The 27,627-nt window shown below is 48.5% G+C and overlaps 2 protein-coding genes across 5 annotated transcripts; one reads left to right on the plus strand and one right to left on the minus strand.

Moving 5' to 3' along the window:
* Positions 1-110: 110 nt before the first annotated feature.
* LOC131579769 (protein Wnt-4-like) lies at positions 111-1,961 on the minus strand. Its single transcript, XM_058840196.1, has 5 exons — positions 1,888-1,961; positions 1,448-1,555; positions 674-912; positions 405-547; positions 111-312 (listed from the first exon to the last, which is right to left on the minus strand). Exons 1-5 carry the CDS (start codon positions 1,959-1,961, stop codon positions 151-153), a joined length of 726 nt encoding a protein of 241 aa, XP_058696179.1. The 3' UTR covers positions 111-150.
* On the plus strand, positions 543-11,850 carry LPAR5 (lysophosphatidic acid receptor 5). Of its 4 annotated transcripts, XM_058829774.1 has the most exons (5): positions 543-639; positions 2,801-2,922; positions 3,303-3,435; positions 4,663-4,897; positions 10,230-11,850. In XM_058829774.1, exon 5 carries the CDS (start codon positions 10,533-10,535, stop codon positions 11,670-11,672), a length of 1,140 nt encoding a protein of 379 aa, XP_058685757.1. In that variant the 5' UTR covers positions 543-639; positions 2,801-2,922; positions 3,303-3,435; positions 4,663-4,897; positions 10,230-10,532; the 3' UTR covers positions 11,673-11,850. The 4 variants fall into 4 exon arrangements, with proteins under 4 accessions (XP_058685757.1, XP_058685758.1, XP_058685761.1 ...); XM_058829775.1 differs by lacking the exon at positions 543-639 and having other exon boundaries at positions 2,750-2,922; XM_058829778.1 differs by lacking the exons at positions 543-639; positions 2,801-2,922; positions 3,303-3,435 and adding an exon at positions 4,062-4,155.
* The last annotated feature ends 15,777 nt before the right edge of the window (positions 11,851-27,627 follow it).

Raw genomic sequence — 27,627 nt, forward strand, 5'->3', positions numbered from 1 at the left:
TGGCTTGTGTCCTCCAACCCTCCATCTGAAAAAATAACTCAAACCACAACAGCCCAGATCTGACTGCAGCGCCTGCAGCTGTCTTTCTTTATTGAAGAGGTGCTGGAGGGGCAGGGAAGCCCTTCAGAGCAGAACAGAGAGAATTATTTCCTAAATCATAGGTGGGGTGCGAGGAAAAGGAGACTGCACAAAAGAGTGGAGGGGAGGCTGGGACCCCCTCCACACAGGCAGGAGCCAGCTCAGGGTAATCAGCACAGTGCTGGGCCAGGAAAGGCAGCAGGATGCAGACTCCTCTGGGAGCATGGGGCTGCCCTGTTGGGGTGTGGGGGCTGGACTGACCTCTGCCAAGACAGGGAGAAGCCCCTGCAGCCAGGTTTGCTCCCAGCCCTTGCTCCTGTCCTTACCTTCCTCCCTGCCTCATTGTTGTGCAGGTTGATGAGCATTCGGCTGGAGGAGACACTGTGGCTCCTCTCAGGGCTGTCCACGAAGGCCTGAGAGAAATCAATCCCATAAAACAGGTTATCATAGCAGCCTGACCACTGGAAACCTGCAGAGGGAAAGCAGCCTTGAGACAAGGAAAGAGAATCCCTGAGAAGATCTCCCAAAGACCTGTGGAGAATGAAAGCGTCTCCTTTTCAGGTCTGTCTCCCCCAAGGACCTTCCCCTCTGCCACTTTCTCCCTGCTGCCCACTTCTTCCACCTTCAGGGCTGACTCCTCGGATCTTGTGGTCGCAGCCACGCTTGTGCAGCTCCCTGTGGCTGCAGGCACGGGTGACAGCAAAAGCAAAGCTGGCAGTGGAGATGGTGCAGATGAAAGCTGACTCCTGCGTGCCTGCAGCAGGACAAGAAATGGCACCAGTCTGCAGAGGGCAAAGGCACTTATGGGGCACAGGGTGGGAAAAGAGGCTGTCACTGCATGCAGGAAGGACAGAGACTTCATGCCTTCTGATGGAGACTGCTTGGGAGAAATACATGTCAGGGTGTTCACCAGGGTGGGCAGGGAGTCAGTAAGTGATGTGGCTCTGTGGCAGGGTGGGTGGCAGGGTCAGGGAGAAAATCTACCAGTCTGCAGAGGTGGTACCCAGGATGGTCCGATGGGACCAAAATGCCAAATCTGGCCAAATGGGAAGGAGTTTCTCCAGAATGCTAATATTTGTGAGAGCATTTGGTTCAGTTTGCTCTGTGCTGACAGACTTGTTAGCATGTGGAAGAAATCACTGGCCACTCTGGGGACGGGTACAGTGCAATTCTGGCACACTAGGCTGATGTGCCAAGGGCACAGTAGGCATGCTGGAGGGACACCATGCCAAGCCTGTCTGTGCCACCCTCCCTCGCTGACCTTGGATGGTGGCTTTGCCCAAGACCTGCAGCCCCTGCAGGGTGGAGCAGTTCCAGCAGCGAGTGGAACTGGTGCTGGCACTCGAGGGCAGCCAGCTCCACACCTCACTTCACCGCCTCCATGGCTTCCACCTGCTCTTCCACCTGCCCCATCAGGCCATCACAGCCCCTGGGGTCCTGGAGGGCTGCCTGCAGGGAAATCTGCTTGGTCAGGGACCTGTGGGGCAGCGGAGAGGTTCAGCTGCAGATGGGCTAGAGCCAGGGCCTCACCTCTGCAGGACTAACCTTCTCTAGGCATATCTTAAAGCAGAAATGGGGCAGGGAAGCGGCTGTGGCCATGTTGTCTGTGAATTGGACATTCTTGCTGCCCATTCTGGTCTGCACCTCTTCAGCCTTACCATCCCACTCCCTCCATCCCAGAGATGCCCCTTCTGCTTTCTGGTTGCCCAGATTCCTCCTTCCACCCTGTTCTCACCCTATTTTCTTTGGAGACAGCACCTCCCTAGGTGGTTTTCCAACCCAGACAACACAAGCACAAAGCATACTTACAGCCAGGTCACGGCAGCGATGTGCTGCACGTGGATCAGCATCACGTGCAGCCACACCAGCTCCATCCTGTCCATGGCAAAACTTCACCACCTCCAGCCCCCGCACAGCAGCCGCCTGAATCCCCTCCTGTCGCTTCCCACGGCCTCTGCCCAACAGCGCCTTTCACAGCAGCTCCAGCACTGCAGAGACCGTGGGCTGTCCATGTGTGGTGCCTGCCAGCATTGGAGACCCTGTAGCCAGCAGAACCCTGCTGGGTTGCCCCTGCGAAGTCGTCCACACCAGTGCTACAGCTTGGGCAGCACGGTGGGAGAGCTCTGAGCTAGTGCTCTGGGGTTGGCATCCGTCACCAGGAGCTCACATGGATGGGGACAGCATCTGTGTCACTCCCGTGGCCTGTGCCATCCTGCCAGCAGATGATGGGGTTGTCTTCCTCCACAGTCCAGTCACTTCTTCAGCAGGAGGCAGCCCAAGACCTGCTCAGCAGCAGACAGAGTCTTCCGCACAAGAAGATCGCAGCAGCACCACGCAGCTGTTGCCAGATCTACCAACTCGTCACCTGTGTGTCACCAAGCCCTTTGGGGAGAGAGCTTCCCTGCAGTGACAGCTCCTCAGCAGAGAGAAGAAGACCTGCTGCCTCCCTCACCCACATCCACTGTTCTTCAAGACACTCCCTCATCTGCCTCCTCCAGGCTGGAGATTCTTCTTTTCTACCCTGCAGCCCACATAGCTACAGCAAACAGACACAGCCCAGCTGCTCCCTGGCTCTCTTAACTCTTTCCCTGGCAGGTCTCCCTTCCCCTCCCTCATTTTCCTCCCTATCAACTGTCTTTCCCCAAGATCAGTCCTTGCCCTTCTCCTAGGAGGCACAATGGGGTGGCTGCCCCCCCTTCTCATTGGGTACCCCTTTCCTAAGAGCCCCTGGGAGCCCAGGAAAATGTGAGCCATGTGACCAGGGAGCTGAAATATCCCGGGACAAAAGACTGCCATTCCCACAGCCAGCCTGGGAAGTGCCAGCTCTTGCCAGTGACTTGGAAGGTAAAACACCTCCGCAGCCACAGGTTTCTGCTTTTCCTGTCTGAATCATTCAGAAAATGAAGCAGGGCTGTTCTGGCCCAGCTGTGCTTCTTCCATGAAGGGATTCTCCCCTATGCCCTGCTCTCCCACATTCTTCTGCACAAGGAGGTCTGAAGAACACTATGGTTTCTCAGTCATCCTTTCAGACCTGGGCTGCCTCTCTCTTTCACCTCTCTCCTTGCCTTCCCAGCTCCCTGCATCCCTCCTCCTGTTGGGTCCTTGCTCCTGCTTTCTGGAGCCAGCACTGCGGGGTGGCAGGCATGTTGGGATCTGCAGCATCAGGGTGTAGCCTCCAACACACACCCCAGTAATCTGGTCTTACCTGCTGCTCACTCCAATAGCAGTGAGGAAACGCTGGGGCTTGAGCTGCTCTTCCCCATGAGCTGAGCCTCCAAGAGACAGCGAGGGGCAGACGTGTGAGCCCCCCCAGTGAGGGGACACAACTCGTGGGCTGCTGCACCGAGACCCGAGGGGGTGAGTGGACTTGGCTGGGTGAGGATGCTCTGGGGCTCATGGGCTGGGCTGGGTGCCGCGGTGTCCTTGTCTTCTCACACATGGAAAAGCCAGGACTGCCGGGCTCAGCCAGGTGTGTGCTCATGTGTGTGAGGGGTGAAGGCTGCAGGGGAGGGGGAAGTTCCCACAGAATGTGTCAGACACTCCTTAGGCAAAGGACACCCCCCGTGGCATATCTGCAAGCTTTTATCAGTAGCAACGCCTTGACGGGAACTGAAGAGACACAAAAAGCCGTGAGAACAAAGATCCCAGCAACTAGCAAGAGAGAAAAGGAGTCTGGTTAAAAAAGGGAGGCACTGAAAAGAAGCAGGGTTAACTCAGTGGTTTGGGTGCTATTGTGCCCTCCAAGGATTTATGGGCAGCCAGAACATATATCCAATGGTGTGTCATTCCCTGAATGAGGAGTCAGTAACAGCAGAACAAGGGAGGCAGGGAGTGAGAAAATCAAACACCAGCAGACAAGGGCTGCAGAGAAAGGGAGCCCACAGCAACTTCCCAGGGCAGCTGTTCGTGGGGCAGGGTGGCAGTGGGATTAGGAGTGTCACCACAACTCGTGTCTTCTTCCAGATGTGCTGAGACTGGCAAAGCAGAAATAGGACTCGAAGCAATAGAGTGCCAGATGGGCTCTGCACAAGGTCCCTTCCCAGCTACACGTGGCAGTGCCAGGTCACAGATGTCCTGGTAAATCAGCCCTTGTACTTCCATAGCACTGTGCCTCCCATAGCCTTGAACGCCAGGGACGGAGGTTCGTGGCAAACATGCCTTTGCTTGCCACAGATAATGACACTTCTTCACAGCCTGGTTCTTTTTGGGACCCTGCCATATGCCAGCAGTGCACAGCTGGACCCCTGGGAAGGAGTTCAATCCCAAAGCACCCTAGACCAGGGGAGTGACAGGACTCCAAGTCTTTGTGCGGGCTAGCAATTAAATCAACTTTGCTCTCACTTCCTGTATTTCACTTCTACCTCCTGTTTAGCAATATTTTGGGGAGAGAGATGTTTTATTTTCTCTCTGTCAGTCCTGGGGGTGGCTGAGTTAGCAAGACAAGCACGTATTTGGCACTATGACCCAGGGCAGGTCTCCTCAGTTGCAAGGACACCTGGGTACTGCTTCTTTCATGATTGCATTTGCTGTTGTAGGATGTGGTTTAGCTTATCAGCTTTTGATAACAAAGTTCATGCTTTGCAGCCAGGCAGAAGTGCATCAGGAAGTGAGAAAGGAGAAGAGTCAAACTGCAGCATGCCAGATGTAGAATCAGCCATAGCGTGGTAGGGGACAGCTGTGATTTGGATGAAGAGCCTGCCCCGTTCTGTTCTGATCCAAGCTGCTTTGCGGGTTTGGTGCCGGGATCGAGACCACTGCAGTGGGAGCGCTCACGGAGCAGCAAGCCGGCATCCACGCTTGGCTCTTCTCCAGCAGCGAGGTAAGGCAGGCGGGAACATCTGGAGAGCTGGATGGTCTGGCACCCTGGGCACCCGTGAGCTGCTGTGCACGTGCTGCCAGGCCTGACCACGGGGCCCTGGGGGACATCTGCCCCTCCTCAGCTGCCCCGTGGACAAGGAGGCGCAAGGCACATCTCTGGCTTTATTCAAACTGGGGCTTCCTTTGGGATCCTGTGATACTGAAAGCACAGGCAGCCTGCAGAGCTTACTTGCCAAGGTGCCCACCATGGGAGCCCTCTTCCACAGGATTCTCAGGAGATGAGGAGGGGTGGCATCTCTAGGGAGGAGGCAATAGCAGTGTGATCAAACCTCATGAGTTAAATACAGAGGTCTCAGCTTATATATCATGTATCTCTCCCTAAAAACAAGCTATCATAAGCCTTGAATGTCTTCAAGATCCTAATCACCACAAAAATCTAATTTCTTGCATAGAAAAAAGATAAAAAGTGGGATTTAATATCACCAGCAGCAGGTAAAAAGCACCCACATTTATTAAAAAAATATACCTCCAATTTCTAGAGTAAAGTCGGGTGCATTTTCTGAGGTTTGACACATTTTTGTTGTTTCCTCTTTGATTTCAGATTAAGTAAGCGAGCTTATGCAGCTTGTGTTTTAAGTTCTGCACCCCAATAATACATTTGCTCTCTGCATTCTCACAGTAGCCCCAAAACTCCCCGTGTTTTTTATTGACAAGCCACTAACAGAAACACTGTCCCTGCAGCATGCTCATCAGTATTTTTCCAGCTTTCTTTTTCCACTTCATTTCTCAGCCCCATACTCAGATTCTTTGTCATTTTTGTAGTGCTTGGAGGCAGTGACTCCTAGTAAGACAATGCCAGGAGAGAGAGCATTCCCAGGACCAGGCAGCAAGATGCCAGGCACACATCCCATCTCAGGGCATGCCTGCCTGTTCTGGACCCTGTACGCAAGTACATTTAGGGCTTTTTACCCTCCAAAAGAAAAATGTCAAATTCACATGGATTTTGCAAGTCACAGTCTTGGCAGTTGATGGTATTCAGGGGCTCAAATTGAAGAGAGAAAAAAATGCTTCTTCCACCTCCTGGGATATATAAGGTCAGTCACCAAACAGAGAGTTTCTTCAGGATTTAAAGAGAGGATCTTGTTGTGAGGAGGGGAATTATTCAGCTGTGGTACCACTGCCTCCTTACACAGCCGGTGGCTTGGGATCTCTTGGCAGCTTTTGTGCAGAGCAATGAGTACTTGGGATTCTTTCAGAGGCAGCCACAAGGAACATGCCTCTTGACTCTCAGACATTAACCAGCAAGGATAATCGGTCTCCCTGCTGCCAGCCTGCTTTATCTACCCATAGATTTCCTTTTTAGAGAGGAACAGTCAAAGCAGGACCTCCAAAGCTCACTGGAGAAACTTTCCACACCCACGACTTCATCTTTCCAATGACTGTGTCTGCATACATCTCATTTCAGGTCTTGGTCACAGTATCTGTTGTGGTAAGTCTGAGACTATCAGCTTAGTATGGCTTTTCCATACCAGCACCTAGCAGACCCTTTCTTCTGTATTTCCATCTACCCACGAAAAAAAATCCCCTCAAAAACCCCAATCTATTTTCTGCTCTCAGTGATCTTTGCTGCCAGTTGAGAACTGTGCTGTTCCATCTTGAAGGCTGAAAGGTTAGAGTGTGTAAGGAAAGACTCCTCAGAAAAGAAAGAAAATGGGATGGTGGGCAAAAAAAAAAGGATAGGCTTCTTTCACTGGTATTTGTGTTATGAAAGCCTTGGAGATTTCCACAGCAGAAACTCACATTATGGGAAGTTCATAAAAGGACTGTCTCTGGTCAAAACTGTAGTAGGATCAACCACAGAGCAGCAAGATGAACTAAACAGTGTCCAAAACCACACTGAAATAACTGAAGGGTGGAAGACCTGACTAATTGTGCTATAGAAACCTTTGCTTAAAACAGCTCTTAAAGGCAGACTCAATTTAAGAAAAGGCTCTTGGGGGGTTTCAGACCAGGGAGCCTGATGGTTTTGCTGAACAAATTAGTAGAGGCTATAATAAAGGAAAAAATCAAATGGCATGCGGTCACATCTAATTAGGGGGGAAAAGTCATCATGGCTTTTATAAAGGAATGCTGTTCCCACAGTTCTTCCTTAAAGGGCTCAATAAGCATGTGAACAGTGGCCCATGTGGATTTCCAGAAGGCTTTCAAAGCTAGTCTCACCACTGGCACTTAAAAAAAATTAAAGAAAATGTTCCTATTTGGATAAAAAGGGCCTAAAAGAATGGACAGAGAGTGAAGGTAGATGGTTGTTTTTCTCAGTGGAGTTGTCAGACACCTGTGCTGTGGCTTGGACTGTTTGACTTATTCATGAGGGATGAATAATAAAATAACAAATCTGTTGGAGACATAAAATTATTCAAGTTTAAAAAGATGAGGTTTGGCTGCGAAGAAGTGCAGAGATTAAGAGAAGTGTGAGTGACTGGACTTAAACTAACAGCTGAAACTTTATCTAGTGAAGTGATGGGAAAAAGCAAACTGAACTGACCATTACCACTTGCAAATGAGATCTACACCTACGCAGCTCAGTGCATCCACATCATCAGCACTGCGTGTTTTCAGCACCCCAGCACAGGGCTCACAAAGCCTGTAGCAGAAGCAGAAAGATGCTGAGAAGGGCAACAAAGATGATCAAAAGTACAGAATAGCTTCTCTACAAGGAAAAACCATGAAGACAAGGACCCTTTAGCCTAAAAAAAAAAAAAAAAAAAAAAAAGTTGCTGAGTGGGAGTATGGTAGACGTTTATAATATTATCAGCCATGAAATGAAGGTGAAAAGGGATGGGTTTTGCCCTGTCTCTTCCAGCACTAAAGCTAAGAACTGAATCTAGCTGATGATGAATCAGAGATGGGTATATGGAAGTGATTCTTCACCTGGGGCACAAGTAAGCTGTGGAACTCATTGGCACTCTGGCACTGGATAATGTAGGTGGTAAATTTTACATCAACTCAAAAAATTACTGAAAAAAACCCAATGAAATAAAAGTTCCCCGAGGACTACTGAATACAACTAGGTCACCTATGGCTCAAGAAATTCCTGAGCTGTTTATGCTGGAAGCAGGAAGACAGCTTGAGGCAGTGTAACTACATGATTGTACTGTTCTTAACACAATCCCTTCACCATCCACAATTTGAGATTGAATATTAGTGGTAGAAAGCCTGACACAGCATGGACTGTGCTTACATATTGTATTCTCTAGATCTGTTAATACCTCTGGAAGGCTTGAAAAAACATGTTTTCTGTAGAGATAAGTCCTTTTCACCTGACATCTGGCTGGTCTGAGTACATGTGTTACAGCAGGTCATGGTCACTCACTAAGTCACAGTCTCAATAACTTTGTTTCCATCAAGATAAAGGTCTGACCACTCTGTTCAGTCTGCAGTTCATTGCAGGGTTTGGGCTCTAACAAAAGCTGACATATTCTCCTAGAATTATAGATCACAGAATATACTGAGTTGGAAGGGACTTATCAGGATCATCAAGGATCAGCAAGTCTAGCTCCTGGCATTGCACAGGATATCCCAAGAATCACACCCTGTGTCTGAGACTGTTGTCCAAACACTTCTTGAATTCTGTCAGGCTTGGTGCTGTGACCACTGCCCTGGGGAGCCTGTTCCAGTGCCCAAACACCCTCTGGATGAAGAACCTTCTAACATCCAACCTAAACATACCCCTGACACAACTTCAGGCCATTCCCTGGGATCCTGACATGGATCTCACCACAGAGAAGAGATCAGTGCCTGCCCATCCTCTTCCCCTCTCGAGGAAGTTTCAGACTGCAGTGAGGTCTCCCCTCAGTCTCCTCCAGGCAGAACAGACCAGGTGACCTCAGCTGCTTCTCATACGGTTTCCCCTCAAGGTCCTTCACCATCCTCATGGCCCTCATTTGCACACTCTCTAATAGCTCAATGTCTTTTTTTATATTGCCCAAAACTGCACACAGAACTCAAGCTGAGGCTGCACCATTGCAAAGCAGAGCAGGACAATCACCTCCTTTGACCATTGGCGGTGCTTCTCCTTGAGATCTCTTGAAGCATGAAACATTTCACTTGAAATGAACAACATTCTTGCACTTTTGCCTTGTCATCTTATCTTATACTCCAAACTTGCACGAGACTTCATGCGAAGTATTCATCCACCAGGAAGGGTAGAATCCACTCAGATATAGTTTGATAAACCAGTAGAAGTTTCTCTAAGAAATCTGTTTTGGTGATGGACCTGCGCAACAACACAAAAGGATGGGCAAGTTGGTAGCTGCCTACACTCTTGTATTAGGTTTCCACTTCCATTGTTGGGAATGTCTGGCAATTGTCTGGCAACGTGTTGTTGCCAGAATGGTTCTCTTCCTCTCTATGAGGTCAGCACACTCTTCTGTCTGCAGCAGATTCCCTCTGGATCTGTGCATTGCCACACAATGCCATGCAGAAGGTCTGATGTGCTTGACATGCCTGTCAGGTTGCTGAGTAATATCAACCTCATGTAAAGATATTCTCTAGACAGAAAATTATACTTTCCTTTTGAAATAAATCACAATCTACATGGATGCTAATGAGGGAGTCCCATGGCACTTCCTTTTTTATTGTGCTCCCCTGTGCTGCTCTGCATTCCTGGGACATGGGCTGCTTCAAGCTTTAGGGTGTTCTAAGCAGCAGAATGAGGGCATGCAATCCAAATAAGCACCACTGGTCCCATGCAAGTAAGGACAACAAAGGAACTGTATGAATGTAAGAAGCATAAGGAACTCAAAGTGCCTGGAACTGAGGTTTGTGCATGTTGCTTTACGTAAGAAAAGGAGCTTGGGTGGAGTCAGGTCTAACTGTACTGTAATTTTTTTATCTGAAGTGGACGTACAAAGTCCTTTTTCTCTGATATAAAACAATACTATGCCACTTTTATTTTAAGTTCCTTCCACTCAGCATTTTTCCTTCAAAATGCTGCTCTCTTCTTTTTCTTTCTCTTTGTGTGGAGCTGCCTCAACTGCTTTCCCTGTGTGCTTATGGTGTCCCTTTCTTGTATTCATGTGCTCTCAGCAGTGATCAAAGCAAAGTTCATTTTCTGGGGCTGAGTGATAAATGATTCTGTACAACAACCACCTTCTCTGTGCTCTGTCTTCTTCTGCCACGTAATTACTCACTTTTATAGTGTCCATTTTTCCTCATCTTTTGGTTTCTTTATGAGCTCTTGCTGCAGACGCCACTGTGGTGGGATTTTAACATTTCCAGAGATTTCCTCCTCTAACTTAAACTCTTCTGTTTTGATCTCCCAGTCTGACCAGGAATTGTACTGACAGCTGGCAATGATCCTCCATCACCTTATCACCTCATAACCACTGGAAAGAACTACTGAGCTAGAGGCAGAAGCAGACTCCACATTACCATCCCTGCCAGATGACCACAGAGCCGCAATCCAAAGCAGTGCCAGCCAAGAGAGATATTGCCCATCTACCTCCCAGCTGCAGATGACAGGAATGACCTGCCCGTGGCTTCTCAGAGGGGAACAACATCCCTCAGTGCTCTTCTTTGTGTCTCCTCAGCCCACCAACAGGCTCAGACACCACAGCAAGACCAGCCCCTGATCCATGCTGGGCATGTCAGCGTCCAATACATCCAATACGTCCAATACATCTCAGACATGCAAGGATTACACCTTCAACCACCACCTCCTCATGCCTGGCTACACCCTGATATTCATCACAGGTTTGATACTCAATGTGGTAGCCCTGTGGATATTCGTCCGATACCTGCGCCTGAAGTCTGTAGTGATGATCTACATGTTGAACCTGGCCATAAGCGACCTCAGCTTCACACTTCCTCTGCCCCTGCGACTCTACTACTACTCCAACCACCACTGGCCCTTTGGTAGCATCCTGTGCCAGGTCTCTGGCTCAGTCTTCCAGATCAACATGTACGGTAGCTGCCTCTTCCTGATGTGCATCAACCTGGATCGCTACGTTGCCATTGTTCACCCACTTCGCTGGCGGCATCTGCGGCGCCCCAAGGTGGCCAAGCTCCTCTGCTTCATCGTCTGGGTTGTAATCTTCCTGGGCTCCATCCCCACAGCCATAGTCCACAAGCAAAACCACTGTAAAGTAAAAAACCAGACCATTTATCTGTGCTTTGAAAGCTTTAGCGACAACATGTGGCAGAATAACCTCTTCCCCCTGGTAATCCTGGCTGAAATCTTGGGGTTTCTCCTGCCTCTCAGCTCTGTGACATACTGCTCAATCCGGATCTTTCAGGAGCTCTGCCAGCCCAGCCAGACAAAGACCCTGCGACAGCAGAAGACTGTCCGTCTCCTCTTGGTCAATCTGGTCATCTTCATCATCTGCTTTGTGCCCTACAACACTACCCTGGCGGTTTATGGGATGATAAAGGCCCGGGTGATGAAGGTTGAGGAAGAAACCCAGGCCTCCGTGCGCCAAGCATTAATTATAACCATGATGCTGGCCAGCATGAACTGCACACTGGACCCCTTGATCTACTACTTTAGCACCGAGGGTTTCCGGAACACCTTTAAGAAATTGCGGAGGGGACAAGCCTGGGACTCAGAGATGGGAACGCTTAAGCATCAGATTGTGGAGAGTAAGTCAACCCGAGACCACGTTGCATCTAAAGTAAAACTGTTCCCACCTGAAAACTTTATCCATCCCAATGAATGCTCACCACCACTTCCTACTGCAGTATTTCTGAATGGCCCTATTGAGGACTCGGAAATTTAAGCCCGGGAAAGCCGTACCATTGCAGAGTCACCCATGCAATAACCACAGCAAGCCTGTGGGATACAGCAAACATGTTTGAGGGAGCACAGCAGACTGTCTGTGGGTGAATGTGATGATGCAAAGCTGAAGGATGAAAGGTTGTTTTGAATAAACAGAGGTGCCTTCGTGACATGGTCATACCTGACTCTTTTGGTACAGGAAACAGTGGGGAACAAGGATTTGAAACAAAGTTAGTGTGTCTAGGTCCAGCCAGAATGAATTCCTATAGCAAGTCCATCCTGTCTGAAGTAGCTCCTGGCTGCCCTGTAGCCTGAGGCAGTTCTGGGGATCATCAGGTCACAGATATGGTACTCACTGCTGACAAAGTGAATTTATTAGCAGTGGCTGTGGAAAACCTTTGAGCAGATGTTTCAATTTGAGTCACAGGTCCAGCTGAGGACACCTAAATGAGTATCTTAATTTTCCAAAAGAACTGAAGCATTTAGCAAGCTTTGTTGAGGTCAAGGAGAATAGCTGAGTTTTCAGTAATCTTGCAGAAAATAGGTTCCTAATTGCATAGAAAATCACTGACCTTAGCAAAACAATCTTCAGGAGGCATGTCAAATGTGCAGCTGTACACACACACACACACACACACGCTTGGCACAATGGCTATACATTTACCTAAGGCAAAATGGCTTGGGAAGCACTAGCATACTTTAAAAACTACATTCCAAATGGTCCCAGAAAAAAGAGAGGATACCAAAATTGTCATTGTGTCAGAAGCTCATGCTGATGTTAGTGCTTTGCACTCTCTTGTTGCTGGCCCCTGTATAGGATAATTAATTTCAGGTCTGAGTGATTTTCACTGTTGAAAAGAAATGATGTCACAGAATGAGGCTGTGGTGAAATGCATTTGCTTGCACTGTTTGTACATGCTTTTCAGGCTGCACTGTATGTGAAAGCCCTATAAATCTCCCCAGAAGCAAGATCCAGCTATACACAGGCAGTGCCAGAAGCCCCAGTTTTTCATTCCTGCTGATGGTCAAGGGTTGCATTTCCAATTGCACTGCAAAACAACCTCTTTTTGTGGCTTCCAGAAGGTCTCAGGCTATTCTGGAGTGGATCCATTACAGTGGTTTGGTTTTGGGTTTTTTAATGTTAAAGGAAAGGTCAGGGAAAGTGACAAGAAATGCAGCCCAAAGTGCTAGGGTTTATAGTTTTTAGACTTCTCAATAAGCAATAAATCTGGTTTCAAGTTCCTACCTCATGGCTGCTGTGGGAATAAATGCATTGTAATACATCACGGGTTTGTGTTAGGAGATACTGGGTTTTAAACCCATTTTTCCAGTCCCCTTGAAGACCCTCTCTTTCATGAGAGATGACTGCAGAAGCAGGTCTTCAAGAAGACCTATAGAAGATGATGAGCCTCTCCACAGAGACATCCTTGTGTCACAGGCTGCCTGTGAGACATATGCCCTAGCGACTGTATGTGAGCCAGCTCTGTCCCCTTGCTCAGCCCATGCATCACCAGCAGAGCAGCCTTGAAATCCATTTGCAGATGAAGAACATTTAGTGGTGCCCAAGAGACGCAGGGAGAGTGGTAGAAGAGGGGTTGTAGGGCAATAGATATTTCTATTTTAAAAACCCAGGACTGCCATGAATCCTTCGTGAAATGGTGTAGCTGGAGAGGAAACAGAGCAGTGTGCATCTCTTGTGTTACCCTTTTGTCCTGGGAATTATGGGCTAACGGAGTGATATTACTGCTGTCCATTTTCAAACCTTCCACCACCTTCCTCCTTCCTAGACCCCTTTCCTTGTCCCTGTCCCTCTGGTCCTTTCTCCTTTCCCTGATCTAATGCACCATGCACCTAAGCATCAACACAATGCCTTCACAGCTATGTTTTCTTCCCTGCCCAGAGGAGTTAGATTTTTCTTTCCTTATAACTTGGCAAGAGTGCTGTTACAAGCTCACAGAAAGATTCAGGTGGGAAGGGACCTCTGAGACTGCCTGCTCACAGCAGGTTGCTGGGGACAGTGAGGGCTGGCAGCTCCCTAAAGGAGCACAAGAGCTGAGATCCAGGCAGGTAACAAGGCAGGCAGAGGAAGAGGCTTAGCCAGCAAGGGAAAGCATCTGAGCAAAGGGACAAAGGCAGGTACAGGCAGATAGCCAGGTTCAGCTGAGAATCCAGATCATCAGACAAGCTTGTGGTGATGAGGAAGGTCCAAGGTCAAAGTAAGAAGTCAAGTCAGCATCAGGATCAGGTCTGAAGGCAGGAACCGGGGTGAGCCACAGTCCAGAGACTGGCTGACAAGTCCATCATGACAAGGTAGGTCTTGGGTCAAGCCAGGAAGCCTATCCACAGGTCTAGATCCATAGAGTGCACCATCAGGCACAGGCCAGCCTCCTCAGACAGGAGCCAAGGGCAAGAGCACCAGCCTAAAAGCATCTCCTGGAGCAAGGGGTCAGTCCTGGCTGAGGCTCCAGGAGAGCTTTCTGGAAACTTTCCCCAAAGTTATCAGAGGGAAGAGGCTGCCCTCAGCTCCACTGCCTCTGACCTGTCCCCAAGCTTGTACAGACAAAGCCCCAAAGGAGCAGAGGATGTACTTGGGACCCCAAGGCAGTTCAGGTTGCTCAGAGCCTTGTCCAGGTGGATTATGTGCACCTCCAAGGATGGTGATTCCTCAGCTTCCTGAGGTACCCACACCAGTGCAGAAACATGCCCTGGGGAGAGGCTTTTCCTAATGCTCACCAGGATTGTTGCAAGTCATGGCTGTTGTGCTTTCTCAAGGCCACTATGAGCAGAGTCTGACTCTGTCTGCTCTTGGCAAGCTTGCCAAGTATGAATGAAATGTCAGCTGGCAGATGCCACTCCTTCGGAAGAGGCTGCTCCTCTGCTGAATTTACAGTATCCTCCACAACACACAACTTCTCAAAAAGCATATCAGAAAACATGATCTTTTCTTGTAGCTTCATTCCTGAAAAAAAGTGGAACTATTTTTACCTGGAACATTTCATAAATATTCCACCTCCAGCAGAGGAAATTTTAGCTCAAATATTTTGACTAAATTATAAATAGCTGCAAAGCTGATCTTTTAATGAATCTCATCAACCAGTTTAACAATAAAGAGGGCTGCTGGTCATGTTACACACAGCAGAAAAGTTCCTGACTTTGGGTTTCTGAAGGCTTTGCTTAATTGTTACATATAGACAGTGGTGGGCCCAGTGTGGGCTGCTGTGTTTTGTCCTCTGGGTATTCAATCTTTTTCAGCTTGCATTAGTTTTGTTTTGGTTTTGAGGATTCTAGTCAGATGTAATTACTTTGGATTCTAGAGGGGATTTGGGATATTCTTCATGTTTGACAGGGAGAATTGGAGTTAACTAAGTTTCTGCTTCCGCATTTTTGCTCTATAAGCTTCAGGAGTTTTTTATTCCATCACACGGTGATAAGGAATAGCACATGTATGTGCTGTCTTTTAGTGAAATGAGTCATTCACCCTTATCTTGCTTTATGGCTTCTTTTTAATCAGTGTATAAAAAAAACCAGACAAACAATTCTGAAAGTTCTAGTGTATGATGGTGTCCAACAATACAAAACAGAACCACTCTAAAGCTTGTGCTTAGAACAACAGGAGCTATGTGAAGCAATGATATGCAAGAAGGGAAAGTTAAATGGGAATATAAACTTAGCAAAGTCTTTTCAACCTATATAGGTGACCCTCTACATCCTACTGTGGTAATTCCTGAATTAGTATTCTTGTTAAGTATGTCAGAGGTAAAAGGTGCCATTCACTACTCCCCTGTACTGCGTGTCATTTGCAGATGTGAACATTAAACAAATGTCTCCTCATCAGGTAAGACTAAACAAGGGAAAGGTCAGAGAGATGGCAAAGGCACACGGAACACTTATTCTGTATGGATCAGACAGTATCTGCAAAAATGTACAAATACATTAGGATTTCAAGTCCTTTGACTTCCAGAATGGATATGTTCTATGTTTCTGGAAATGATGCTGTGTAAAAGTATTGTTATGACTATTAATCACGACTGTTGACATTAAAATGTATTTTATACTTTCTAGAAACCCTCTGATATTCTGAGTTCTGTAAGTCAGCTTGAAAAGATATTTCAGAAGTCCCAGAACAAGCCAGACCTTATCTTCAGATTGCTTTTATTACTGTTTTTATTCCTTCCACTGCTTACTGGCTGTGCGCCTCCCACCACTAGATGTATCCCTACAACAAAACATGCATTTTGTATTACAAATGCCCTGAGCAACTTCAGCTGTGCCTGCTTTGAGCTTGGGAGGTACCCTCTGCCTTCCACTCCTCCCCACCCCGTTGCTGGGAGTTGAAACAGATGTCCTCCAGAGGTCCTTCCAACCTAAATAATTGTATGGTTCCCTGACCTTGTGTTTTAGACGCTGACCTGTCATCCCAGGCATTTTTTTATTATCTTTCCCTCCCAGAGCTGTTCTTGCTCGGATTACACTTTGCATACCCTGCTTACCTTTCAGCTGCAGAGTCCTTGATCCTGTGGCTGAGTGCAGTGAAAGCTCCACATTTTGTGTGCTGTTTTTGAAGCCTTTCTTGCAAACTCGTGCATTCTGCAGTGCTAACAGCATCTCGGCAGAGGCCAGGCTGCCGCTGCCCTGATGCTGCTGTACTGACCAAACCCAGCTTAGGGTTTCTTTATTGTTTCCCACATTTCCACTGTCTCTGCTCTTACACTCGGAGACATCTCTGGGCATGGATTGTTGTTTTTGGTTTTTTGGGTTGTTTTTTTTTTGGTTGGTTTGCACAGCATCTTGAGCAACGAGATAGCGATCAGAGAGGGCACCAAAGCAAAATAAGTAGTGTAACATCACTGAAGAACCTGCTATGCTGGTGATTTTGTTTGACGTTATCTGTGAGTCTGTATGTACTAAGGTCAGGCATGGCTACCACTTCTTTTACCTGTTTCAGACAGTGACAGTGACAAGGCTCTCATGGTAGCTGTAAAACCTTCTTGCACTGCACACGCTGTCCCCTGAAGCTCGGGCAGTCAACCCTCTTCTTGAGCCCCTGAAATACAAACCAACAAAGAAGAACTTTTCTCCCAGGGAGAGCAAGGGGTGGAGGGAGAGGATCAAACTTTTCACCTGGAGGTGATGATAGAAGAAGCTTTCTAACACCATGTGGGGGGGAAAATAAATTAAAAATAAAAATAAAAATTCAAAGGGGGTGTGGCGGGGGGAGGGAGAAGGGAGGCGGTGCTGAGCCGGCCGGAGGAGGCTCCGCTCCCGCCCCGCTCCCCGCCCGCCCCGCGCTCTCCGCGGCCAACAGCGGCCCCCGGCGGCGCCTCGGGCAGCACCGGCGGGACCCCCGGGGGCACCGGGGCGTCCGCACCCTCAGCACCCGCCACCGCGAGATGGGAAAAGAAGCTCCTCTCAGCTTCTGGAAGAAAAGCAAATTGTAAAGAAAAGTGTTAATAAAGGCAAGAAGCTATAAACTGAAGTAAATGGGTGAGTGCTTCTTCGCTGGGAGCAAGGGGAGAAAAGGAGTTAAGTTTGTTGTCTACTAACATCCCCGTAAGGCGTAAAGAACAGAATGACAAAAACATCTGGAAGCAATCTAGCCCGTGGCACGGGTCAGGGTCTTCCTGAGGGTTTTACCTGATCAGAACCTGGCAAACGCTGAACTCACACATTTAGGGAGCGCCTCGATAAATGAAAGCACATATCCACAGAAGGTGTCGCAGCCCTGCGCTTTGAGTCGAGAAATGCCAAACTTACTTTTCTCCTCGTCGACTCCTTGTGCATAGGTGCCACGCTTGTCCTTTGTTACGAAATGACAGATTGTTTTCCCCTCGAAGTCCCTTCTTTGTTCAACACGTAGGAAGAGGATACATCAGAAAGAGAAAAAAAAAGTGTTGTTTTACATTTTTCCCCCTCTTTTAATTTTTCTCTGCTGTATACAAATCCATCAGCTATCTACTATACGCATATGAACTCCATTCTGCAAACAGGGTGTTCCTGGTCTTCTCCCGCTTTTCTGTAGTATTTACCATCCCTGCATCCAACAGCTTCATAAATCTGAATTAATGTCATTCTCAGGAGGCCCATTAGCTGATAAGGTATTATTACTATTTTATAGGCGGGAAACCTAGTAGCTAAGATGTATGTTCTGAACTACTTTGGAAGGCACTTTCTGGAGTGCCATATAGCACACATCTATCGTGTCACTCCCAGTGATTTAAGTCACAAATACAAGACCTAAGCAATTCTGTGAATCAAACACCAAAGCCTCATGGTAAGGCTTCCTTCCTCTATGGGCAGGAGCAAAGGACTGGTGGTTTTTGGGGACAGTTTGGAGCATGTGCTTGTGCCCGGTATCACCTGGGGGTCCTGGGGCAGAGGCAGGAGCAGTGAAGGTGGTGGCAAGGGGTTCACAAACACGGTGTTATGAGGAGATTAATTTTTTCAGATGCTTCTATGCCAGTGTGCAACATCTAGATAATGAGCAAAGGAAATTAGACGTTCTCATTGATGAGCATGTATTTGATATAAGTAGCATTACAAAAAAACCCAGTGGGACGATTTGCATAATTTCAGCTTGCTTGAGTCCCCAGTTGCAGCCTATTCAGAGGGGAGAGGGAAGTTGAAAAAAAAAAAAAAAAAGAGAAGTGTAGGAGAAACATGCTGCTATGGCTGAGGAACAGCAGTCCCTGCAGTACTGCTGAAAGCATCATTGTGTCCCCAGGATACTGAGCCATGGGAGTTGCAGGTCTCCCATGCTATGGGAGATCTGCAACTGGGAAACGTGTGGGAGATATTTTGCAGTAACAATGCCTCATTAGCACTTGCCAAAATTATTGGTGACAATTTGTAGTCAGGGAAAGGACCTACACTGCCACAAGCCAGCTTGTTTGGGGTCATGTTGCAAAGGGTGGCAAGGCATTTGTTGTTGGCCTGGGAACTGGAGGTTGTATTCTTGACCAGGTCACCTTATTTGCACTTCTGGAATGTAACCTGAACCACCAAAAAGTACACTTGGTGCTCCAAAAGAACCTGCCTCCAGAGGAGGGCAGTGATGTGGGGAATTATTCAGGAAGAAATACAGTGAGAGAAAAACATTAGTGGATCTGGCGGTTCATTAGATTAAGTTTATTACTTAGTCAAAGAGCCCACAGCTGTAATCAAGGGGAAAATGCCATCTTAGAGGTAATGTGAATGAGGAATTTAGAAAGTAAAAGGGTAAGACAGACAAAAAGTGACATAGGCCATTCTGTCATTCTACACTTTGTACTTTCTAATGATGAGGGAAAGTTATGGCAATGGGTGAGACACTGTGACTTACTAGACAAGGAAGAATTAAATATAGGAGAAGCAATAAGAAAATTCTCTGGCTACTTAATTTAGAAATGGTATTTATTGACTTTAGTTTCAGAGTAACTGCCAGTAGCAATATATCGTCAGTCTGGTAAGTGGATCATTGCCACAGGCAGGGTGACATCAATGCTTCAAAGGGAAATGGTCAGGCTCATCACTTGAGCTATTTTTGAAGCTTTGGAGGGCCCTGTCATAGATACAATTCTCTGTTTCACTTTCTTCCAACCTGACCCTGTGCTCTCTCTTCCCTCCATGCTGTCCTTCCTCATGCCATTTTCTGGACATGTAATCTAAAAGCACTAAGAAAAACTGCTCTTGCAAAAACCTGAGGGACTCTGCACCAGAAATATAATTCAGCTGGGAGAGCAGTTTCCCAAGGACACCTAAACACAGGACGAAGCTGATCGTGCCTGCCTTTTTCACCACTTTTATTTCTGTCCGTGGGTTGACTTCCATAGCCCTCTATAGGGGGTAGCCTTCACCAACTTAAGAAAGTAAAAAATAATTTAATAAGAAAAGTGTTTCCTACTGGCTTGTGTTTAGCACAGGGTTGGTATTAGTGACCCTGAGAAATGACCTCCTCAGCACTGACAGTTTGATCTGTCTGAGCTTGGTACTGCTTTTCCTGCCCGTCAGGGTGGTGGGTGTGGATCTCGGAGTCTGACAGATAGCTCTTCCCCATGCCAAGCTCCTGGATGCAGCAGAGTGCTGCAGAGGATAGTTGTCCTGCTTTATGTTTCAAATTGCCAAGGCTGCCTATGAGACATCAGGCTGCAACGAAGCCTGAAAGGAATAGGAAAGGCACTATTGAGACCTATTGGAGAAGACGCTCGTGCTCTTTACCAGAGGAGTATTTTGGGAAATCAACAGCACAGCAACCCTACCAAGAACACAGGATCTTCATAACACAGTCTCTGTGCTTGGATGCCAGGGAAAATGTCCAGAATGGCCTTTTGTCTCATCTCCTTGGACTCATGCCACAGTGGTGGATGCTTTTGGAAGCTGATGGGGCCTTGCCTGCATCTGAACCTGCAGCCATTTGGAGCTTACAGTTTGCTGATCTCGTGTAGCTCCTGAGTGCAGTTGATACTCCTTGTCCTGCACCAAGCCTGCATCAAATGCATCTCAAGTTCCTTTCCCAGATAGATTAGCAAATTATTTCCAGGGTATAATTTTGAAGAGAAAGCTGGGCAAGGAAAGTCACCATCTCTTTTTTATATTTTGTTGCTTCCATAGCTTCTCCAGGGGGAGAGGAGGTGGGGGAAAGGGGAGGGGCAGGGAAAGGGGAAGAAAAACGCTTGAGCATCCATAAAAGGGGTCAAATTACAAAAAGAGAGATTCCGCTTGCCTGTACATGCAACTAGGGCAGGATAAACTGGAAACTTTGTTGGTAAGGTGCAATGTCCTTGTTTTGGGTATCTGGTGAGTATATTTGGCTCTCGACTAAAGAACTGTTATTAAAGATATGGTAACACAAGTCTTGAAGACCAACTTTAATGTCTGACATTGCCCCTGTGTGCTGCTCTGGGAAGTTTCTTAATGTCATTCTTGTTTCTGCTTCAAGTCTAGGTGACTGCATCTGTCAGCAAACATACCAGGTGTTGTTGTAGAGACAGACAAATGTCTGGGAATAGCACAGTTCATAGGGCTCAGTCACTCTCAGCTGCCCCCCTTCACCCTCTGTGGTTTCACAGATTTTGAAAAAGATAGGTAAAGGAGAAGAATCACACCAGCTTCAACAAATTTTGGATGGACCACAACCAGATCTGGCATCCCTGTCTCCTGCCCATCAGCAACTCTGGTGAAACCCCCTACAGCCTGGGCAGCAAGCATGAAGGGCAGGTACGGAAACTTTAAGTGAGCAGAGCACAGATGTTGGGAGCACCTTATCCCTTTTATATATCAAGAGATTTCTATCAGGTCTGCTGACTCAACTCCTCCTCCTAAAAAAAAAAAAAAAAAAAGAAAAAAAGCAGGATTTGTTAGCCACAGACTAAAATAGACAGTCCTTGTTCATTTGGTCCAGTCTCTGTGACATTACCAAGGAGTCTGGAAAGGAAACAAATGAGGATGTCAGGACCAGGAGGGATGCTCTTTTGCCCCTAAGATGGTCTCAGGATGTCATGTATACACTGGTGAAGGAATCAGACATTTTTTAGGACTAATTGATTTGTGGGTTTTTTCATGTGGGGAATGACAGCTTGGAAGCTGATGTAGAATCCCCTCTTTCTTACTTTTAATTATTTTTCTTTCCCTCCTATAACATTTCAGGATAGAAGTGCTGCCAGCCCCAGGATTCCTGAATCATGACTCAACAATGACAAGATGTGGGAATTTAAAGGCTTGCTTGTGCCCCTAGAATAAGACAGACACTGGTGCTTGCTTGGCAAGCTCCTTGTCCACCCTCCTGCCTCAAGTCTCCTTGCTTTGTTATCTGAATGCTCTTCCCGCTCTTTGGCTCCTTAGTGAGTCTAGCACAGCTTGTTCTTTCCTATCTCCACATCCAGTGCTGTTACACCTTTCCATCTTGGTTCGAAAAGACAGGTGTCTGCTAAGGAAGGCACGAACTTCCTCTGAAATGAAAAAATGTGAAACACCCCCCTTCTGAATTATTATAATCTTGAAATCAAGGGCCTCTCAGGCAAAGATAGGGGAATAGGAATAACAGCTCTTTACTAGGAAAATTAAAATAAAAATGCAGTAATACAAAAAAAACCCCAAAGCACTGGCAGAGTCAGAATACAACCTGACACCCTGTTGCTCAGGGTGTTGGTAGCAGTCTGATTAAATGGTGACTCCCAGAGTGACACATGTGTTTCTGTTGAAGCACTGATCCTGTGGAAGGGTGTAGTTTTCCTCTGAAGATCCAGTGGTGGTGATGTGGATGGGTCTGGTCTTCCTCTGGGAATCCAGTGGAGAAAGGCTGCCTGTGGTGTTCCCAGTCTCTGATTATATCCACGTAGGAATGCTTGGCTCCTCCCCCTGGGTGGAGCATCTCACACTGGGATGATGTCATTTTATCAGCCATGCAGTGAGACTCAATGGCTCATTAACAGAAGATGTCCCCCTGGAGGGAGATAGGTGTGGAAGAGATGAAGAACACTGCCCACCTGGTTTTAACAGATGGTAATAGAATACTTACTTTTGGTTACATCTTGCATTGCAACCCAAGACACCCTCCTATCACTTTTAGCTCCTCTTTTTCTCCTCATTTCACTGGCTCCAATCTCTCTCCACAGCTCTCAAGACTAGTTGCTTGCTTTTTCAAAGTCTTCACTCTCTCTAGGCCCTGCTTCCACTACAGCAGTCACTCTTGACTTTTATAATAAATCCCAGGTACTCTGATTTCCCATCTAGTCACATTATTCAGCTGGCCAAGATTCTTTTCTCACACTTTGATCCCTTTGTTTTCCAGTCACTCCTTCTGTCTCTATTCTCACAAGAGTTAGTATCATAGAGCTCCTGCCCCTCATCTATTCTCCATGTTTCCCTTCCCCAAGGGACTTGCTGCTCTCCTTTCATTCAGCTGCTCCTCCTTCCGCTTTCCTGGCCCAGAGCAGGCACCAGTGGATAGGTCCTTACAGAAGATGGCTGGCATTCACACAACCTTATCCCACCTTTGTCAGACAGTGTTGACAGCAAATCTTGGAAGAACTACACAGGGAAAATCTCAAATGTCCCTACAGAGCATATGTGAAATGGATATATTTTTTAAAAGCTTATAATTTACCAAAATTTGGCATGGATTTTTATGGGGATAATGAGCAGTGTAGCTCTGACGCAAGGACAGCTCTCCTTCATAGGCTTCAGCTTCCTCCTCCAAAGCAGTTGGGCAAAAGACTGTTCTTTTTAACATACACTTTAACACTCAAAACCAAAATGTTTTGCTCTGCCTTTTTCTTTTTTTCCCCTGAGTAGATTTAATGTACAGGCTGAAGCCATATTTAAAAAGAAAACAAAAATTATAAAAAAAATCAAATGTAGGCAGACAGCCAGAATGGAAAATTTCAGCTCCAATCATCAAAATTACAAGCAACTGAATGGTTTACAGTGGGAATGCCCAGTCAGTCTAATTCCATCTCTGCTGGTAAATTTCTCCTTGCAAAAACCTGCAGTTTGAACTTGCCACTCTGGGATCAATCACATTGCTGTCCCCAGCAGCTTCAGAATAAGGCAGGAATACAGGATTTGTTTTGCCATAGATCAGGGCTTTTCAGAAGCTTTGTCTGAATTGTGAGGCAGATGGGAAAATGAGGCCTGATAGCTGGAAACAAATTCACACACAAAGCCTACAATATTTCTGTGGAAAGAAAGAAGGTCAAACTCAAAAGCTGGAGCTTTTCATAACGTGGTTCGTCTGTTAGCAATGTCACCAGTGTAAATCAATCCATTTAAAAACAGTCTTGTCACACCTCCATAAACGGCTAATGTGGACATGTTCAAAGCCTCACCTAAGACAGAACATTTTGAAGCGGTATAATTAAATCTGGTGTATTCTTAAAGGATAAGGCACCTGTTCACTGAGTGCAATCAAACTGAGAGCCTGCAGGCTGGCATGGCTCGCTGCCCGGGACGCTACTGCCGTTCCTGTGCCCGCTTGCAGCTCACAGACACTGGGTGGCAACTCTCATTCCTGCAGCAATATGGCTCCTGCTCCCTGGAGCAGCAGCCCGGCTGCAGCAGTCACCCTGTTTGCCTGTGAGAGGTGCAAGATGAGAAAGGCTGCACGGTACAGGACCTGACATGGTGGCTGAGGAAAACAGGAGGAGAGGAGGAAATGGCTGCTGGCAGGGCAGGCAGGCACTGACAAGTGGGATGCTCCAGCAGGGTCCGTACAAGGCCACTGCAGTCAGAACAGCTCTCTTAGCTCAGCCCTCCTCCTGCAGCTGTTGTGCCATGAAAAGCTGGACTTCCCACCGGAGCAGGCACTGAGCAGGCACATCTGCTCTGTTGCCAGAGCCAAGAGAGGAGCAACATCTACTGCCGGAGATCAGTAGTGAACAGCCAAGGGACCAGAGCACCCAAATTGTGACAGATTTCCACTAAGCAAGTGTGCACCCGAACCACAGATTTATCCAAAAAAAAATCCAGGCTTGGATTTAAAGCCAGGCTTGGAGCAGTTTAAGTTCATCCTCTACATTAGGCATTCTTGATGTTTTACTAAAAAGATGTAAAGTTGCTTTAAACACATCACATGTAAATGGTGTGCTGTGGACTATACACTGCAAACTAGAGCTCTGTGTTAGCTCAAACTGGCACAACCTCACTTAGCCCTTCAGCTACTCTCTGGGTTAAAGAAGGAAAAGACAGGTATCTTCCCAAGGAGGCGGGCTGGAGACTGACTTAGTAGATGCCGGGAAACCTTAAAAAAAGCGTGTGGGAAGAATTGTCAAAAGGACTCAGGGCTTCCATTCTCCAAGCGCAGAGATCCCTCTCCAAGACAGTGGAGCGCTGCGTGTGTTTGCTCGCTTGTTTCTCACTGATGCCAGAGGATCATCTGCAAACAAAACGTGTGACAGGCAGAATAAAACGGGCAGCAATTTGCAGACTCCATCCTTGAGAGCCTTATGCTCTCCTGCAGTCGCTTTCCCTGTAAAACAGATCTGCCACAGGGGGACTCCCTGTAAAACACAGAGTTTGCAAAGGGGGCTCCTGCATTTGCTGCCGGAAAGCCAACAGACAAAGGGACCACACCTCACCAATACTGCCAGTGCCGTGGCCACCGCTGGGGCTGCCGGTGGGCACGCAGCTGCGGGAGTGCTCCTGGAAAACCCCTTCTCTGCTTTCACCAGGGTGAGGCCCGATGGAGAGCCTTCCCCACTAGAAGCAGCAGCAGCCGCGGGTTTCTCCCAGGGAAAACAGAATGCTTCCCACCTTTCCTTGCAGCAGCAGCATCCAAACTTGCTACTGCTGCTCTAAAACCTCATGCCGTTAGATGTTCTGCCAGGGTCTGACTGAACGGATGCAGGCATCTTTACTCATCCCATCCAAGAAGGAAACACCTCACTCTCTTGTCAGCATGCATTACTATTTCCCAGCCCACCTTTCAATCCACAAAGTCTGTAATTTTGTAGCTTCCGTTCAGAGCATGGGGAATTACAGTTTTTTTGGTTATTTTCTTTTTTTTTTCTTTCACATGTCATTATTTCAGCTTCTGAGGCTTACACTTCCTATTCTTCACTTAGCTATCAGGACACATTTGAACAAGAAGTACATGTTGCAAGTGCTGAGCTGCACTTGTAAAGGCAGGTGGTGAAAGAACCCAGGAAAACAACAGAGCAGCTCAGAAACACTCCCTGCAGCCCATAACACTAAATCCAGTTGGGGCACAAAAGCAGGGATGGGGCTGAAAGCAAAACCCAAAGACATTGGTAAAAACTGCCTTCAGAGTAAAATAAATACGCTCAATATGAGCGGATGGCAAGACATGGAGTTATCTTCCATACCAGATGCGTGGTAATGTGGATGTGAGTGGATAGCGAGCCGACCCCAACGCGGCACACAGTGGCCGTGGGCAAGGAGCAGGAAGCCTTTCCAGTGGCAGCACAGCACCTGGCAAACTAGGTCAGGGCTCAGTGGTCACAAAGGCCGCACCAGCACGGCCCTGGGCTCCCCCGCAGCAGGGGCTCCATCCGCACCAGACACGCACCCACGGTGTCATGGGTGTCACGACACCGCGCTCCAGCTTTGTGCTTTTCTGCTGACTCCATGGTGGCTGGGCTAGCGGGCAGTGCCTGGGCTGGGGGTGGACACCGAGAGCTAAGCGGGGAAGGCACCATGGCGAGGGGCCCAGCACGGGCTGGGGGCACCCAGGACAAGGCTTTAAGAAGGTGCGTGGCCAAGGCGGCAGCTGGGGCAGCAGCGGCAGCTGGGCTGCCAGGTGAGGGTGAAGCCAAAGCAGAGCACAAACGGCGAGGCTGGGGCGAGGCAGCCTGGTGGTGGCGGCGGCGGGGGCAGACAGGGGAGGGGGGGTGCAGGGAAGCCGGGCCGGGCCGAGCTGAGCCGGGCAGGCGAGGTCCGGCCCACAGGGTCAGGCCTCAGCCGCAGCTCTATGGGATGGCAAGCGGCGAGTATTATGGGATGGCGAACCCTTCTGCTGGGGGGGAAGGGCGAGCCGCGATTATTATGGGATGGCGAGGCCTCCCGCGACCGGAGGGGGGCAGGTGGGTGGCAGGGCATATTATGGGATGGCGGGCGCTCGTGCCGCCGGGGAGAGTATTATGGGATGAGGAGGATGCCCCACAACGCGGGGGGGAAACAAGCGGGCGGCTATTATGGGATGGCAGGGCCCGCCGCAGCCGGCGAGAGTATTATGGGATGGCACCATTCCCAGCGCGGTGTGACCGGGCCACTATTATGGGATGGCTCTACCTTACAGCGGGGCTGCCTCCCGGGGAAGTATTATGGGATGCAGCAGGAAGGAGGAGGGGGTGTTGCGGGATGCCGGGGGGAGGCTGCAGCCCCAGCCAAGCTTCCTGGCGGTGCCCGCCGGGACCTCCCCGCGGTGCCCCCGTCCGGCCCCGGCCCCCCCCTGCCCTCAGTCGGGACCAATAAAGCCGGCAGGGTATTATGGGATGGCGCGGGGGTGGGGTGGGGGGGTGGTTGCCATGGTGTGTTTCCCGTGGGTGGCTATTATGGGATGGAGTCGCCTTTGTGAACTATTATGGGATGCGGGGTGGGGCGGCGCGGCGGGAGGATGGGATCGGGGGGATGCGCCGGGCACGGGGCACAATCCGGGGCGGGCTCGTGGCTGCCAACGGCACGTGGGCTCCATTGGAAGCCCCGGCCGGGTCCCCAGCATGGCGAGGCTGCTGGCGCCCGCTTGCCCTCGCAAGAGAATTCTGACCCCGACGTAGTTGAGGAAGAGAAAAAAAAGCCCACAGCCATTCAAACTGAGGCTGTGGAGCATCTCAGCATCTCACCTGTAGTTTAGTCCCAAGAAACTTGCCATCTAAGTCTAAGTGTCACAAAGCTCTGACTTCAGAGTTCAAGAACCGTGCACAAGGATGGCACAAAGCAAGACATGTCCCTGCACTGTCCATCCAGGAGCAGAGCCTGATATGTGATCCTTGCTTTCTGCACCGGAGGCACAGCCCCAAAGTACCTGGTCTGCTTCTTGCCCGAGATGAGAGAAAACCTCCTCCAGACACGTGTGGCTGTGGCAGCTTTGCAAACCCCTGCTCGGCTTGGAGCCCATGTTGACTTAGTAGGTATCACCATCGAGGTTTGACTCTCCTCTGCTCCAGCCAACCCGAGTCCATCAGCTCTGCCCAGCAGCGGTAGTGCTCTCACCCAGCCGAATGGGGAATGCAACCTCCAGGCTAATTAGCGCTGTTCCCTGGAGCACAGTTGTTGCTGGGTGCAGCGCTGGAAACACCTCTCCCAGATCCAGCTGGAGGTAGGAGATGAAGGAGAGTTCTGTCTCAGCCTGTTTTTTCAGTGTTTCTGCTAAATGAGCTCAAGAGATGTGTGTCGGTGTTAGTGATTTTTGCCAGCATGCACCAGCTTTGATAGAGGAGGTAAAAATAGGTATGGTAGAACTTCAGGCTGCTCAAACCAGGATGTTGTTGTTGCAGCTCCTTTGAAACCACTGGCTCCGTCCCTGG

The sequence above is a fragment of the Poecile atricapillus genome, chromosome 1 (assembly GCF_030490865.1).
Source record: "Poecile atricapillus isolate bPoeAtr1 chromosome 1, bPoeAtr1.hap1, whole genome shotgun sequence".
Classification (NCBI taxonomy): Eukaryota; Metazoa; Chordata; class Aves; order Passeriformes; family Paridae; genus Poecile; species Poecile atricapillus.